The sequence below is a fragment of the Globicephala melas genome, chromosome 13 (genome assembly GCF_963455315.2).
Source record: "Globicephala melas chromosome 13, mGloMel1.2, whole genome shotgun sequence".
In the NCBI taxonomy this organism is placed as follows: Eukaryota; Metazoa; Chordata; class Mammalia; order Artiodactyla; family Delphinidae; genus Globicephala; species Globicephala melas.
The window spans coordinates 80,206,872-80,225,075 of record NC_083326.1 but is presented as its reverse complement, the minus strand read 5'-3'; the positions used below and the strand labels follow the sequence as shown (position 1 = coordinate 80,225,075).

At 43.8% G+C, this 18,204-nt stretch overlaps 1 protein-coding gene across 1 annotated transcript in view; it reads right to left on the bottom strand.

The window, feature by feature from the left end:
* Nucleotides 1–18,204, bottom strand: part of LOC132598323 (uncharacterized) — a 45,111-nt gene that overhangs the window by 23,531 nt on the left and 3,376 nt on the right. Inside the window, exon 2 of the mRNA XM_060310137.1 lies at nucleotides 4,507–4,573. Within this exon, the coding sequence (XP_060166120.1) occupies nucleotides 4,507–4,573 (67 nt within the window). The remainder of the gene's footprint in view (nucleotides 1–4,506; nucleotides 4,574–18,204) is intronic.

Below are 18,204 nucleotides of genomic sequence, written 5' to 3'. Positions count from 1 at the left end.
TCAGTGAGAAACACTGACTGATGCCAAGGTTGAGACTGCAACAGGGAGAGACAAGTGTTGGGTCCTGGACACAGATGGGGCTGTTGTGGTTGGCACCAGCCATCCCCCTTCGGGACTGAAGGGCACTTGTCACAGCTGACACACCCCCGTTACCAGCCCTCAGCTGTCAGCCTTGTGTGGGAATCGCCCTCGGCAGAAGAAAGCCATCCTACCCAGTGTCACAGCCACTTCCCCAGGGCAGCTCGCATCCAATGAGAAGTCAAGGCAGGGGCAGAAAAGGCCCAGTCCTCTTGGCCCCAGGTGGGGACAGCTCTGAAGGGTAAGCCCAGCTTCAGAGCTCCCTGAGGGGTCAGCTGGAATCTCGCTGTGACTATGTCACAACTTCTCTCTCTGTCCCATCTTGCTTCCTTCACTTGCCCTGCAGGTGTCGTGCTGAGAGCCTTCTCTAATAAACTTCCTGCCTGGTAAGCTCAGAGATAAGGGTCTGAGTCACATCACCAGCTAAGACACCAAAGCCAGCAGTGGTGGTAGCTGAGATGGAGGTGAATCCAGACCCGGTAGTGGAGGAGGAAGAGAATGGGGACCAACTGCAGCAGCAGGGGCCGCGGCTCAGCCCACTAATTCCCGTTTCCAAGTTCTCCCTCAAGAAGAGAGACCGGGCTTCCCTGGTGGCGCAGAGGATAAGAATCTGCCTGCCAATGCAGGGGACACAGTTTCGTTCCCTGGTCCAGGAAGATCCCACATGCCGCGGAGCAACTAAGCCCGTGCACCACAACTACTGAGCCTGCGCTCTAGAGCTCGCGTGCCACAACTATTGAAGCCTGCACGCCTAGAGCCCGTGCTCTGCAACAAGAGAAGCCACCACAATGAGAAGCCCGTGCACCTCAACAAAGAGTAGCCCCCGCTCACCGCAACTAGAGAAAGCCTGCATGCAGCAACGAAGACCCAACGCAGCCAAAAATAAAGAAAGAGAAAGAAAGAAAGGAAAGAAAGAAAGGAAGGAAGGAAGGAAGGAAGGAAAGAAGAAAGGAAGGAAGGAAGGAAGGAAGGAAGGAAGGAAGGAAGGAAGGAAGGAAGGAAGGAAGGAAGAAAGAAAGAAGAGAGACCCACGGGGCCATGAGGAGCCGGTCCATGGAGGAGAGTACATGGAGGCAGGGTCCAAGCAGAGCGAGAGGTGGACTCTGGTAGGCACAGAGATGTCCCATTCAGATCCCTCTTCAAGGAGGGACTTGCTGCCCAGCCGTGAGGAGTGCGGTCAGCAGATGGCCTCCAGCTGTCAGCTCCTTCAGAGTCAGCCTCTCCTGAGATCATGCCCTTCCCAGGGCAGCCTGCATCGGGGCTAAAAGGATGAGGGCATATAAAGGGATAGTTGTTTTGTCCTGAGAGCTTCAACACAGGACAGGTACTTTTAACTGACAGTCTTAACCTATCTCATTGTCTACCACGTTGTAGGTCCTCACTAAATGTTTGTTGAATAAATTATTCAAATTCAACAATATTGATTAACTACTATGTGTAAGGCATTGTTATGCTGGTTATACAAAAAAGAATAAGAAATTCTGTCTTCGGTGGGGTTTATTGGCCAATGCTCATAGCTTGCACATGGGCCCATGCACAAAGTGACCATGGTGACAGGGATGGAGACCGTGCCTTTCTCAAATTACACCCAATGATCCACTTGCTGATTCTGTGCTTCTCATCCCTGTAACCTTGGGCTCTCTAGGGCAAGAGTTTCTAATTTTTGGAGGAGCACTTAAGCCGGGGGACACAGGGAGCATTCCACTGAATTGCACATTGTGACAGCACTTAGTCACTTTGGGCTCCTATGTCATTGAACCAACAGACAGAGAAGGGAGTTACTACATGACCTGGGTTAATCGGTTCTGATTGCCGGGGGAATTACTAGGGCTGCTGCTATAGTTGGCCCTTGAACAACATGAGTTTGAACTGCAAGGACCCACTCATACTCGGATATTTTTCAATAGTAAATCCTACAGTACTACTTGATCTGGTCTATGGTTGGTTGAATCCATGGTTGCTGAGGGACCATGGATGCAGACAGCCAACTATAAATTGTATGTGGATTCACCCCCTCGTAGTTCAAGGTTCAACTGTATTTAACAGGGGCAGGATAGAGAATGTCTGGAACCCAGAGGATTCACTACTGTTATCACTAGATACTTCTATGCTTTGGATGACTGTTAGTGGACAGTTACAGTACTGTGACTTGGCAAGGACACAATCACTCACACCCTTTGGGGATGAACGTCTGGACACCCCACCAGGCAAATCACCCTGACCAACAAAAATACTAGCTGAAGATGAGGGAAATCCAGGTGGGTAGTGGAGGAGGGACATGATAAATGAATTATGGCCCTAGGACTAGCTACAGCAGTAGAGACTATGTATTAGTTTCCTATTGCAAACTTTGCGGCTTGTGGAACAACACAAATTTATTTTCTTACAGTTGTTTAGGTCAGAAGTCTAACATGAGTCTCACTGAGCTAAAATCAAGTGTCATCAGAGCTGTATTTCTTTCTGAGGCTCTAGGAGAAAATCTGTTCCCTTGCCTTTTCCAATTCTGAGAGGCTGCCCACATTCCTTGGCTAGTGGCCCCCTTTCTCCACTGCAAAGCCAGCAGTAAAAGCCAGCAGTAGAGCAGCACTCTGACCCTTCTTCTGTTGTCATGTTTCTCTTTAACCACAGCAGGAAAAGGTTCTCTGATTTTAGGGATTCATGTGATTAGTTTGGGCCCACCTGGATAATCCAGGCTATGCTTTCCTTCTCCAAGTCCTCAACTTTATCACATGCAAAACCCCTTTTACCGTGTAAGATAACATATTGACAGGTTCCAGGGATTAGGACATGGATATCTTTTGGGGAGTGGGGCATTATTCTTTCTACCATAGACTGTAACTTGTCTCAGCCTTCCTGGAGTTGATGACTGTCACCTCCCTGAGACAGGCTCTATATCTGACTGACCTTGTTTCGCTCCTCTTTGGGAAAGAGTAAGGGTGATGTGTCTCTTACAGATACAATGGTGGCCTAAAGTTATCCTATGGAAGGGCATGAGTGGACCTGAGTCATGCAGGGGAACTGTACCTTATAAACCTTTCCTGATTCCCTCAACTACTATCTTCTTTCTTCTCTCCTGATCAGCTTCCTACCCACATTGAGTTGTCTTTCTACCTCTGGCTTTGATGCAGTGCCATATCATGGAAAATTTCCAGCCTGGGTGGCTTTAAGGTGCCAGGTTACACAACCAGGAAGTGTAGGGAAGTAGTTTCCCAAGTGATGAGTCTTGACCCCTGGGAAGTCGGAGATGGGAGAGAGCAGAGCAGATACAACCAGTCCCCTTCCTACCCTTTGCAGACCCGCTCTTAGCTGTGGTTTTTCCTCTGACCCCTCTGGAAAAGACTGTCTGCCAAGCAAACAAGCCTCAGCATCCTGCCGTGGACGACTGGGATCAGTGGCCACCGCGGAAGTGCATCACATTGCTTTGCATCTTTCCTCACCTCCTTTCTCTCTCTCTCTCTTTTTTTCCACATCCTCACCTCTGTAGGGTTTTACCTCCTAAATAAGGTGTTAGCACTTTAATCCTGTCTCAGTCTCTGGTTTCTAGAGGAACCGAGGCAAGGAATCTTTGATTATGTTAAAGAGAAGGTTCCTAACATCAGGCCTCTGGGTGCTTAGGAAGAAAGTTGTAAGATCATAGAAAACACTAAAAAGAAAGGTCCTAAAGGCATATTTCCCTGACTTAACACTTTTGTTGAGGCAACCCTCTACAACTAGAGATAAAAAAGGGAATGTGGCCTATTCAAATGTCACAGTGACACAGAGAATGTCAAGACAGAGGGAATCCAGAGCTTGAGAGAAATTCCACAAAGCCTTCCTTCCTATAAGCTACAGTCTAGTTTTTCATCCTTCCATCCATCTCTCCATGCAACCACCCATCTTCTTTTGAGCACCTCCTATGTGTCAGGTACCACATCAGGTGCTGATGAAACAGCAGTGGAGAGAGAGATGATAATCCTGGTCCTTATGGAGCCCACATTTAGCAGGGAAGACAGAAAGGACACAGATAAATGAGAATTGCAGAATCAAAGGGGAGAAATTTTTTTATATTACTATAAGCATATGAATGGAAATAAGGAAGGCAGAGATCACAAAAGGCTGCCAGGCCTCATGGGAATCCAGATAAAGGCTTCCAAGTCAGGCTCTCTGAATGTATGGAAACTGGATCTTGTTGGGTTTCCAAATGACTAGATTGTAGGCAGGAGCTGTAAGGCCTTTCAGACCCAGTACTGTGATCCCAACTCTATTATTTCATGAATAAGCTACTGTATCAAACAGACCCAAAAATACAGGGGCTTAATCAAGTTAGAAATTTCCTTCTTTCTCACATTCTTGTCCATAGGTAGGAGATGGTCCAAGGAAATTAGGGAGCTCTGCTCCAGGAAGCTGAATGGGGACCCAGGTTCCTTCTGTGTTGTTGCTCTGCCATACCAGGGTGGGTACTGTCTGTATCTACACAGTCCAAGCTGGCTCTCCAGCACTGCATCAGCATTTGATCCTGTGGGAATGGGGGAAAGGGAGAAATTGAGCGGACAAGCCACTGAAGTGGCACACTTCACTTCCACTCACTGACAAGAACTAGTCCCATGACCACTGCTAGTGCAACGGAAGCATGGAAAGAGTCTCTATCTGGACTAAAACTCCTGGGGTGGGGGGTGGGGTGGGTACTATTACTAAAAGGAAGAAAGGGAGAATAGATACTGGATAAGATTGCCAGAATTAGAACATAATAATCCCAGTTAACTTTGAATTTCAGATAAACAACAATTTTTGGTATAAGTATGTCCCATTTGGACATATTCATTGTTTATCTGAAAATTATTTGTCATCTATCTGCAATTCAAAGCTAACCATGTGTCCTGTATTTTGTCTGCTAACCCTAATAATGGGAAACAAAGAGCGTTGTCACTTTTGTCACTGGTATTGTCTTTTTGCGTTGATTACAAGTGAGCCATTAAGGCAACCCAGATTCAAGGAGAGGGATTAGAACAACTCTTGATGAGGGAGTGACAAGGTCACATTGCAGAATAGTGTGTGTGATGGAAGATATGTTTGTGGCCATCTTCGGAAAACACAATTCGCCTTACATATTTTATCTCATTTGAGCAAATCAAATGTCATCCCTCTTAAACATTAGTTTCATCTTTCTCTTGCATCAAGTCTATTAAAGTTCTCCTGACCCACCCTGGGCTCTCTCCCAGGAATCTGAAATTGGAAATAAAAAGGAATGAGGTAAGAGGAGACCTGGAACAAAGTGATGTTGATGGCAGTACTCTGGAGAAAAAGTTCATGAGCTGCTACTGAATTCTCAGAAATCACCCTTGGTTTCTTCCTTTTCTAAATTGTAGTTGTTCAGCTCTTCTTTTGACGCCACAAAATACCCCCAGCATCCTTTCATTAGCTTCCCCTTCTCTCTCGCCCTGTTTTTCTTTTTTGGTTTATGCTAACCATAGGACACTTCCATTAATTGCAGTCAAAATTTTGTGAGCAAGACATTGCATACAGCCAAGTTTAACCTTGAAAGAGGTACAAAGGACAGCAGCTCATTGGGGAATATTTGTCATTTCTTCTGAGGGATCCATGAAAGATGTTACTTTTGTCAGCAACTACCCATGGTCTGTGTTATGAATAAATAAGAGGTATAGGGCTTCCCTGGTGGTGCAGTGGTTGAGAGTCCGCCTGCCGATGCAGGGGACACGGGTTCGTGCCCCAGTCTGGGAAGATCCCACATGCCGCGGAGCGGCTGGGCCCGTGAGCCGTGGCCGCTGAGCCTGCGCGTCCGGAGCCTGTGCTCCGCAATGGGAGAGGCCACGACAGTGAGAGGCCCACGTACAGCAAAAAAAAAAAAAAAAAAGGTATAGATATATGGTGATAGCTTTCACTTCTATATTAGAAAGGTAGAATCTGAATACATTTCCACTACTGGACTGGCCAAGAAAATACTGACCAGTGAAAATTTGATTTACTTTTCTCTCCAATCTGATAAAAGAGGGAGGGGGAAAAAAAGCAATGGGCAAGAAGAAAGACAGAGAAGAAAAAGTCCAGGCAGTCTACAAACTGAATAATCATATTAAGGTGTAGAAGCATCAGAAATGAGAAAACGCTAAGGAGATATTTCCAAGTAAAGTGTCCTGATATTCAGGGAACAGCCAACACTGAATGATAATCAGGCTTAGCTGCGAGGTTTAAAAGACAAACTAAGAGGAAAGGTGTTGATAAGAAAGACTTAGAGAAACACTTCTTGATACCGGAGAGGTATGATTCCGTGCAATGAGAAAACAGGAATCATTGTGGATCTTTCTCTCTGGGGAGCTGAAAGAAAAGAGCAAGTTGCTCGGATTCATTTGGGATGGGCCAGGTGAGCTCACCAGATCATGCAGATGAACCATCCTCGGGGTTTCTTAAGGTTTTACGCCCGCAATCATTTAAACTGCTCTCTTCATGTGTGTCATGACTAGCACAGTGCCTGCTCTCTGTGACGCAACTCCTCCTCTGCTCCCCTCTGGCTACGTGGAGGCGAAGGCTGCTGGAAACCGTTATCACAGGCCACAAGCTTCTGGATGCCTGGTGCCCTTCAGAAGAACTATTAAAGAATCACAACATGCCCCGAAATGCGACGGACCTAACGATCTGTCACCCCAAACGTGCTAATCACGTGGAACAGTAGCAATCAGATTCATGGCTAGCTCTTGTGAAATAGAAACGTGACACTTCAGTGGCTGCCAGCTGGAGCTTAAACTGCGACACTTCACCTTGAATGCTTTTGGTAAGTGCTGGGAAGCTGTGTCCTGTAAACACAGAAATAAATGATTTAAAAAGCCCTGGCCTCGGCATAAGAGTAGCTTGGTCCCGTGCTGTACAATGTCATAGTCTAGTGCTGTTGAGCACTTGGATTGAGGCTAGTGTGATGGAGGAACTGAAGTTGTAACTTTAATTAAATTTTATTAATTTCAATTTTTAAAATCAAGGGGAAATTCACATAATATAAAATTAAACATTTAAAAATGAACAATTCCATGGCATTTGGTACATTCACAGTGTTGTGCAACCACCACCTCTATCCAGTTCCAAAACATTTTCATCACTCCAAAAGAAGACCCTGTACCCCATTAAGCAATTATTCCTCCCTCTCCCCTCCCCCCAGCCCCTGGCAACCACCAAGCTATGTTCCATCCCTATGGATTTACCTATTCTGGACATTTCATATAAATAGAATCATACAATATGTGACCTTTTGTGCCTTTTTTTTTTTACTTAGCATAAAGTCATTAATATCCATGTTAAGTTTTTAAAAAAATAAATTTATTTATCTGGCTGCTTTGGGTCTTCGTTGCTGCACGCGGGCTTTCTCTAGTTGCGGTGAGCGGGCACTACTCTTCGTTGTGATGCGTGGGCTTCTCACCGCGGTGGCTTCTCTTGTTGCGGAGCATGGGCTCTAGGTGCGCGGGCTTCGGTAGTTGTGGTGCACGGGCTATAGAGCACAGGCTCAGTAGTTGTGATGCATGGGCTTAGTTGCTCCGCAGCATGTGGGATCTTCCCGGACCAGGGCTCAAACCTGTGTCCCGGGCATTGGCAGGAGGAGGATTCTTAACCGTGGTGCCACCAGGGAAATCCCCATGTTAAATTTTAAAACTGATACTTGACTTCATTATTGTAAAAACTTTTAAGTATGTTTGGAATTCCTTGGGTATATGAATCTGCTTTTTCAAGCCTAAATTTTTGAAATCTAAATACAGAGCAGTAATTTCCAATTCAAATTAATCATCCCAACTGAGATATGCTGTAAGTATAAAATTATACTTATACCAGATTTCAAAGACTTAGTATGAAAAAAAAGAATGTAAAAGATCTCCTTTATCTTTTTTAAAAATATTGATTACCTATTGAAATGATACTATTTTGGAAATATTAAGTTTAATAAAATGTATTACTAACATTAATTTCAACTGTTTCTTTTTATGTTTTTCATTGTGGCTGCAAGAAAATTTTAAATTATACATGTGACTCACATTACGTTTCTATTGGACAGTGGTGGGTTAGTCAAAAGATCTAACTCAAACTAAATACTAATTCCAAAAAATTTCCGAGCACCTACCATGAACTTTTATATATTTATTTTTGCTATCATGTGAAAAAGTTGGTTAGAAATAATGTTTGCCAATTTTGTTCACCTTTCCTTAGGCTTTAGCCTGGACCAGAAATTGGTTATGGGTTAAATTATGGGAGTTTGATGAAGCTTTCCTCCTCTCCTGCCAGTTACTGTTGCTCATACAGAGTCAGAATCACTAGGAAATGTCTTATGATACAATCATTAAAATATTTTAAATGAGGAAAAATAAGGGATGTTGGCTGACCTCCCTGCTTTTCAACTCATACTTTCATGATACACCATCAGTTTTGGATGAATCAAACGTATGTGCCTTCCTGCTGTTGAGAAACGAAAAATAAGCCCTTGTTTATGGACATTCACTCATCAACATTTTGGGTGGATATTGTGTACACTGTGGTTGCTGCTGAGTGTTTAGGAGTGAAAAACCAAACAAGGTGCCTGTCCTCATGGAGCCTACATTCCAGTGAAAGGAGACAGAAAACCGATGAATAAGATAATCATAGATTCTGACAAGTTCTATGAAAAAAATTAATATAATGATTTGGTAAAGAGTAACTTTATCAAATGGTGGGGAGTGTGTGTGTGTGTGTGTCTCTAATATAGGTCAGGTAACTGGGCAGTCTCTCTGAGAAGATGACATTTGAGTTGACATTTGAAGAAAAAGGAGTCAGACATAGGAAGAGCCATGGGAAGAGCAGTCCAGGCAGAAGACACAACAGACGCAAAGGCCTTGGGTTGGGGGAGAGTTTGATGTGTTTGTAGAACAGAAAGGAAGTCATAAGACTAGGATGTGGTGAGCAAAAGGGAAAGGGTTAGGAGATGGGATTGGCAAGCAGGAGCCAACAGCAGCCAGTAGGTCATGTTAAGAAGTCTAAATTTTATTTTAAGGGTAATGGGGAGCCATTGATGGTTTTGGAGCACAAGAGTAACCAGATGCATTTTTCTCATACAAATGATCTTGTAGTATTTTCAATGGACAGCTATCCTGTTCTACAATTGCCAGAAAGAAGACCTAAGAACTGATTGTTCTGGGTAGATGTCCTCCAATATTCAATAGTATTTTAGTTAATAATCCCATATGTCAAGACACCTTGTACATGTTGCATGTATCATCTTGGCACCAGCGGCCCAAGGACCTCCCAGGAGATAACTCATCAAAAGGAAAGAAACGATCAAACAAGTTAGTCTCAAAACAAGACTTATGTTTGGCTAGAGTTTGGACGGGTGATTTTTGAGAAGAGTGGTGTACCTGTCACTCAGATTAGTTCTCATGACCAGTCCTTATGGACTTACCATGTCTGAGTTTTATGTGGCTATGGCTATAAGTAAAAACTAAGGAGTTTTTTTGTTGTTGTTGTTGTTGTTGTTGTTGTTTTGCGGTATGCGGGTCTCTCAGTGTTGTGGCCTCTCCCGTTGCAGAGCACAGGCTCCGGACGCGCAGGCTCAGCGGCCATGACTCACGGGCCCAACCGCTCCGCAGCATGTGAGATCCTCCTGGACCGGGGCACGAACCCCTGTCCCCTGCATCGGCAGGCAGACTCTCAACCACTGTGCCACCAGGGAAGCCCAAGGAGGTTGTTTAATGAAAACCTTTTTGGCCCCCAAACAATGCTGTTCTGGCATCTCATCCACATGATGGACACGGTGTGGTTGGGAGGCATTCCCTCCTACTGAACATCACCGTTGAACATCAAACTGCTTTGGCACCTGGCACCTATTTGGTACCTGATAGGAGGCAGCAGTGCCTGGCAGGAAAGTTGGTACTCAGTAATACAAGGTGGACATGACTCTTGGATAAAATGGAAGTCAACCGAGATAGTTATAATCAGCAGAAATAACAGCATGCTTGGTTGATGGGAGGGTGTCCAGAACAGGAGAAAAGGAGGAAAAAGCCATAAACACTGTAGATGACTAGACTTGTTTTTGAGCATGTGTGACTGACTCCCTCCTGAGCATCCCCAGAGATTCTGACAGGGAGTGAATTTTGCAGGAGCCTGGAGCTCTACAATAAATAGCAGAGGAGGGTATGGTGAACTATTTTTATTGGGTTCCCCAGGAAGCCCATCCTGAGATAAGGACCCAAGGGCAGGTAGTTTATTTGGGAGATGATCCCAGGAAACAGCAGCATGGGGAGAGGGAAAGTGCGACGCAGAAAGGAAGACAACCAATAAAGGTCATGTGGCAAGCAAGTGACTGCTACGGGCAAGTGGAGCTCAGCATCCCCGGGGGCACTGGGAGACTGCAGAGAACAGGCCTCACATTATCTCAGTGGAAGGAGAGGAAGCTAGGAGATTCCTCCACCAACACCCATCCATCACTGGGTGGGGCTGTTTCTAGGGACACAAACTCTTTGGGACTTCCAGACCATCCTGCTTGCTGGCCGGGTGTGCTTCCACAGCCAGAACAAAGCTCTCATTCAGAGAGTCACAGGTGTAGCAATGAGCATCCTTTGGTGCATAGAGAGGAGTGTTGAGGGACTCTGGGCAGGGCCCCAGCAGCATCTACTACACCAGTGACTACACCAGGCTATAAGCATAGAGGAAGTTATATTTATCTCTGTGCTAGTCTCATTTCTGGCCCCATTTCAGTCCTCACTCTTGTTTTGTTTTTCTTTTTCTCCCTTCTCTCCTACTTATAATTTATGCAATCTGGCTGTGTTTCATGTATCCTTGTAAGCAGCCTTAAATCTTTTTCTGGAACACAGCCGCACATAAATAAATAAACACCAGCAAGGTTTAACACTTTCCCTTTATTTATTGACCATTTTTTTCCCCTCTGTGAACTTCTTGGACCAGAGCCTCGTTCACCTGCGTCTAACACTGTGCTGAGCACGTTGAAGGCATTTGATTATTGTTCTGTAGAATAATGGCACGAAGATATGCAGCTGGTTTGTAAACCGACTCTGTGACTAGAAGCAGGTACTTTCTGGCCCCTTCTTTCTTGAACCCAGTGCTTAGAACAGTGCCTGCACATAGCAGGTGCTCAGTAAATATTTGGAAGAATGAAGATTGAAAGAATGAGACTTAGAGGACCTATATCCCTAAGGGTTCCCACAGATCACCAGTTAGAAATCTACCAACATACTGGGATTGTGTGTTTTGTAAGGTCAAAGTTGCCCTTGAAACCTCTGTCATGTGGATGTACTCATTTTCATGAGCATAAGCTGGGAGGCAGAGACTAAAGCTAGATCTAGAGATGGTGTTTTAAAATGTATACCCAGCAGGCTCTGTGCTCTCAGAACACCCAGTGGAAATTCAAATGCAGTCTGTTTATGAACCCAATCTTTGCTTGTAGGTATCCTGGGAAACTGTTCTCAATAACACCCCTATTGAGAAAAGAATTACAAGCAATGTTGGAAACTGGGGTTCCCCAGGAATCTCAGACGCTAGAAATTGAGTGACTGCTTTACATCCCGTGAATCAGAAAGAAATTATTTAATGATGGGTCACAAGCATGTAGGTATCTGGATTTGTTTTTGCTGTAATATTTTCTCCTTAAGCAGAGAATAAGCACAATAGTTTTATTTAATAAACCACTAACTAGAAATGAAAAAGTCTAGCCTTTGAAAAACAAATTCTTGACATTGAATAGATCAGCATTACCCGTAAGTAGGTTACTTCTAGGAAGCTCCATTTTCACGTAGATCTTAGCAAAGGAGGAACGCGTTTGGCACTTGTGTTATTTATGTGCGTTTAAATTAAGATACTATTTGCATAATATAAAATTCATCCTTTTAAAGTGAACAATCCAGTGGTTTTTAGTATATTCACTATGTTAAGCAACCGTCACCGCTATCTAATTCCAGAACTGTTTTCCATCACCCCAAAAGAACCCTGAATCTGTTAGCAGTTACTCCCTATTCCCCCCCTTCCTAGTTCCTGGCAAGCACTGAACTACTTTCTGTCTCTATGGATTTACCTATTCTATATATTTCATATAAATGGAATCATACCATATATGTGACCTAACCTATCTAGCTTCTTTCATTTACCAGGATAATTTTAAGTTTCATCCATGTTGTAGCATGTCCTTCCTTTTTTATGGCTGAAGAATATTCCATGGGTGTATGGATACACCACATTTTGGTTATCCATTCATCCATGGACAGACACCTTGGTTGTTTCTACGTTTTGGCTGTTATGAATAATGTTGCAGTGAACTTTGGAATACAAGTATCTGTTCAAGTCCTCATTTTCAGTCCCCTTGGGTGTATACCCAGGAGCGGGATTGCTAGGTCATATGGGAATCACCTGTTTTCCAAAGTGGTTACACCATTTTACATTCCCACTGGCAATGTAAGAGAGTTCCAATTTCTCCGCTTCCTCACTAACACTTGTTATTCTGTGTGTGTTTAAATTATAACAATCCTAATGGGTGTGAAGTGGTTTCTAGTGGGTTACGTCTGTTTTTTTGTTTTTTTTTTTAGATGTTGGGGGTAGGAGTTTATTAATTAATTAATTTATTTTTGCTGTGTTGGGTCTTCGTTTCTGTGCAAGGGCTTTCTCTAATTGTGGCAAATGGGGGCCACTCTTCATCGCGGTACGTGGGCCTCTCACTATCGCGGCCTCTCTTGTTGCGGAGCACAGGCTCCAGACGCGCAGGCTCAGTAGTTGTGGCTCACAGGCCTAGTTGCTCCGCAGCATGTGGGATCTTCCCAGACCAGGGCTCGAACCCATGTCCCCTGCATTGGCAGGCAGATTCTCAACCACTGTGCCACCAGGGAAGCCCTTTTTTTTTTTTTTGAAAGTTTCCATTTCCCGCTTCTTGTCTGAGCCCAGATACAACTGTTCCGGAACATCCATCCATTTTTCCCCCTATCTTTCTTCTTTCACATACTGTTTTGTTTTGTTTTGGTTTTAGAACAGTTTTAGGTTTACAAAAAATTCAGCAGATAGTACGGAGTTGCCATATACCCCCTTCTTCTGGTCACAGTTTCTCCTCTTAGAAACATCATATGTTAGTATGATATATTTGTTACAATTGGTGAACCAATATTGATACATTATTATTAACTAAAGTCCCTAGTTTACATTAGGGTCTGTTCTTTATGCTGTACAGTTGTATGGGTTTTGACGAATATGTAATGTCCTATATCCATCGTTATAGTATCGTACAAAGTAGTTTCATTGCCCTGGAGATCCTCTGTTCTTCAGTTATTCATCCCTCCCTCCCTCCTCCAAAGTGCTGCCAACCACTGATCTATTCCTGTCTCTTTTTACTAGAATCCCTTTTACTTTTGACTATAGTTTTGTATTTTCCAGAATGTCGTGCCTTTAGCCTTTTCAGATTGGCTTCTTTTACTTGTTTGTTCACCTTTTGAAGGACATCTTGGTTGCTTTCAGTAATTACAAATAAAGGTGTTATAGGCATTCAGTGATTGAGTGATGACAGGGAGAAGCCAATGACATTGAATAACTGTTTATTACTTACATTCCCAAGAGAAGGGGACACACCATGCCATGCAGGCCCACAGGGGAAGCATCAGGTTTTGATCAGTAGGCAGAAGCAGGAATAAGAGGAAAGCCTAAGCGAGAGCCTTTACTGAGCTTCTGCAGGAAGGAAGAGGCAGGACGAACAATTTAGGATCGGCTCCTTTGAATAATTCCAGTGGGCTTTGGGGCATAGGAGCTGTCCTCAGTTGTCCGGGACCTGATTCTGGGGTGATTAGGGCAGAGGAAATATTGGCTTGGTGTGTGTTAGCTAAGCAGGTGGGTGAGGTCATGGCACTGGATCAGGTGGTCTGTGCGTGCCTAGACATGTTCCAGGCAAGCAGTCCACCTCCCCTAGGAATTAGCTAGCCCTGTAGGGGCAGTCTCTCCTCAGGTCTGAAAGGTCCCCCAAGATGTCAAAATATCGTACAATACAGAAAATAAAAAAACATGATTAATACACTGAGTTTCCCTATAGGGATGATTTTGGGATAGGTTCTCTGGAAGCAGATGCTTATATGGGGTTTGGGATTCAGCCCCTCTGAAAAGAAAAGTCTGGTTGCAATAGTAGCTTGACAAAGGCTTGGCCAACCCAGAGGGAAGCTCTGGAGCGAGGACTGCCCATCAGACTGTCCCGCATCTGGAGGAAATGGGCAGATTTATAGCCTGGCCTTGCTCGGTCAGCAGTGCAGGCTGCTCTGGGAAGGACGTTACCTTGAGCTAGGCGTCTCTCTGCCCCTAAAGCAGACCCTGAAGGAGCTGACAACTGGGGGCCATCTGCTGACCCCACTCCTCGCAGGTGGACAGCAAGTCCTTCCTCGAGGGGGAATGTGGGCGGCACATCTGTGACCGCCTCAGGGATCCCGTTCCAGTTGGCCTCAGCGGTTGCTGGCTTGAGGACACACTCTTACTGGCCTCCTTTCTGTCCCTGCCTCACTTTCCCACTCTCCTTCACTTCCTCAATAAACTGCTTGCACCGAAATCTTTGTCTTAAAGTCTGCTTTTGGGGGAACTGAAACCAAGACACATCCAACTTGCCTTTAGAGTGACGTTCCTTGGGGCAGGTCTGGTGGTTTCCAGTTACATAAATGTACTTTTCTTGACTTACATATACTTAGGGTGATTCAAGTCCTGGTTTGTTCAACACAATTCCTGTTTACTCTATTGCCCTGATGTTCCATTCCATTGTCCCTTTTTCTCTTAAAACTGTCTTGGTTTGGATGATACATTTTATGATCAATGTACCACTCTTTGAAGTGAGTGATCCTTAATAAGATCCATGGACAAGGGAAAGTGGTTTGTTTTGATCTTGAATGCCATTAACTCATTTATTTTGGGTGAATCAGCCAATTTTAGAGCTGGAAGCAACTTCCAGGCCTGGCTAATCCATTGACTCTCAACTTTTTTTTTTGTTTTTTCTCTGTTGGGACGCACATGGTTGGATATTCACATGCATAACACTCCCATTAAATTCCCAATATGCCAGCTGTAACTCCACTCCTTTTCTCCTACTTAGGAAAGCACATTGAACGCAGACGAGAATTAGGTTGTTATAGGGATAAGGTATTATTTAAAAAAAGATGAGTCATTCTCCAGCTCCGGTGTTTTAACCACTAGCATCAAATCAGTCATGACACAGTTCGTGATCGATTGAATTTGAGAACTGCTTATCTTGTTCCAAACCCCTGCATTACATAAAAAAGTCATTTAGCCACATGGTGGCCCCATTTTCTCACCTGGAAACAGGGATGCTAAAAATCTCCTTCCCTGTCTGATTGAGTTATGGTGGAAATGAGATAACGAATGTGAAAGCTTTGGGAAGTATAAATCCTTTGAACCAACGGAAGCTCTTGTGGTGGCTATCTGTAGATGGGAAGAAGCAGCCATACGTGTTGAGAATTTTCTAGAGCCATACCAGAATGTACAAAATAGGTGACTGTGCGCCCGTCTGGTTCGCCCACGGATTCTTTCCTCAGGACATTTGTGAGTCAACATTTTATCGGTGCTCCCGGTCATCACGTGGATTCTCTTTACATCTTTGCTAAGGTGTCTTAGTCAAAACCCAATGGTTGCAAGAGACAAAAATCCAACATGAGTTAGCTTGAATAAACTGGCTCACATAATGAAACCACGGGAATGTCCTGGTTGGAGTTGGCCACAGGGATGACCAGATTCCACGATGTTCCAATCGCGAAGATTCTTTGTGCCTCTCACGCATACTGCTCTCTACTTACTGGCTTCGTTTTCTCAGAACAGCGTCTTCACTAGGTTGCGGGGATGGCTATCGGATGCTGGGCTCCCATCTTTACCGCTTTGGCTCACCCTTGGACCAATCACTGTAGTCGGGGAAATAATAGGTAGACAAGCCCGTTAAGCCAGATGCCCGCACCTCAGATCAATTACCCAAGGGCTTCTCATGCACACGGTTGCTTCAGGGATTGTTGGGAGCCGGCAGCTACCAGATCTGTGCCTATCATTCAGGGGAAATAAAGTCTTATAGATTGTCAAACCTTTATTCCTAATGACTCTTTTACATTTCCTGGGCTATAAATAATAAATCCTTTCCCTTTCCTTCCCAATGCAAATATTTTGAATAATTTAATAATTGCTTTCCAAAGCCTACTTTCAAAACCACTCTTCAAAAGGTTTATGCCAATATATACCCCCACAAACAGATGGTGGTGGGCATTCTTGAATTGAAAACTATCATTGATCTGTCCTGTGGTTTTCAGTTGAGGGTGATTGTGACTTCCCAGTGGATAACAGCAACATCTGGAGACATTTTTGATTGCCACATACTGGCATGATGCTACTGGCTTCTAGTGAATAGTAGGACAGGAAGCTGCTAGACATCCTTCAATGCACAGATAGCAGCTCCCCACAACAAAGAATTATCTGGTCCAAAATCTCAATAATGCTGAGGTTGGGAATCTCTGATCTATACAAACAGATATGGTCTGGGTTTTATTTTTACATATGAAGAAGTCTCAACAAGAAGACTTGCCTCAACAGAAAACTTTGACAGCACACTCTATGGCTGGTCTTGACATAGGGAGGTACACTTGAAGTCCTGTTTTCCCAGGTTGGGAAGAGGGCATTGAACATGGCAGGTAAAAGTTTTCAAATTGCCCAGCTAAACTGCTTGGAAAACTCACTCTTCCAAGCTCTGCCTGACACTTTGTTTTAAGGGTAGTGTGCACTTAAAGCACTTTAACAAAAGAGGGGTAGCTCGGATTACAACTGAATGCGAGAATTACCGATGTTTGGTTTATTTCTATTCTGACTCTTGGAAAATAATAGTCATATACCATCATTAAAGAAATTTAATGCATGACAAAATAGAATGTAAGCAAACTCCCACTAACAGGGTCTGGTCTCAGCAAATTAGACAACAGAAAATAATTTATCTTTAACTTTCAGCTTCCTGATTTTGCATCTTTCTCCATGTCACTCATTTTCCCCCTCCATCCATTGACCCCAACTAATGGTACCAAGTGCTTCTTCTCTTCAGAAGTAGTATAATGAGGCAATAAAGAGGAGGGAGTCTGTCACTGGCCTACCTGAATCTGCTGATTACTCTTGGTGCAACTCCAGGCAAATTACTTAACTAACCTTAGTCTCCTCATCTGTAAAGTGGAGACGATAATGGTGCCTCCTCATAAGGTTGTTGTGAGGGTTAAATAGTTAATATACAAAAAGAACTTAGAACAGTGCCTGGAACATAAACACTATGTGAGTGTTAGTAATATTACTTTCAATTCTCTACCCCTTTCTCGAAAGCTGATGTCAGATTGATTCCCAGTATAGTTTAAATGAATGGGAACAGTTTAGCAGGGAGTGGTGGTGACCGTCTTTGGGGTTAAGAACTGAAATCTCGACTGGATAGTACCCCTCACACAACCCGGCCAACACATTTTCAATACAGGCGTAAAACTCTTCCAGGAATAGAGATATTTAGAGCAGGGGTGGGCAAACTATAGCCTGCAGGCCAAATCCAGCAAGCCTTTTGTTTTTGTAAATAAAGGTTTTTGAAGTCCAGCCACACCTATTTTTAATGTATTATCTAAGTTTGTTATTGTGTTATAATGGCAGAATCGAGAATTCACAAAGGCAAAGTTGAGTAGTCACAACAGAGGCTGTAGGACTTGCAGTCTCAAATATTTTCATCCTTCACAGAACAAGTCTGCTACTCTCTGCTCTAGACCCTTGTGACTCCAAGTACCAGTTTGTGGACCTGCAGCGTCAGCTTCACCTGGGGACCAGTTAGAAATGCAGAGTCTCAGGCTCCATCCCAGACCGACTTTATCAGAAGCTGCATTTTAACACAATCTCCAGGGAGCTTGTGCGCACGGTAAGTTTGGAGGATACTGTGTAGAGGGTACTTGCTTTGCGAGGAAGAGTAATTTATGTGACTTTCAGGGTTCCTTCTAATGCCAAGCTTCAAGTGAAGAACTTAATTGATTCCTTTTCATTCTTTTTTTTAAATTTATTTTTAATTGAGATATAATTGACATGTAAAATTATATTAGTTTTATATGTACAACATAATGATTTGATATATGTATATATTGTAAATGATTATCACAATAC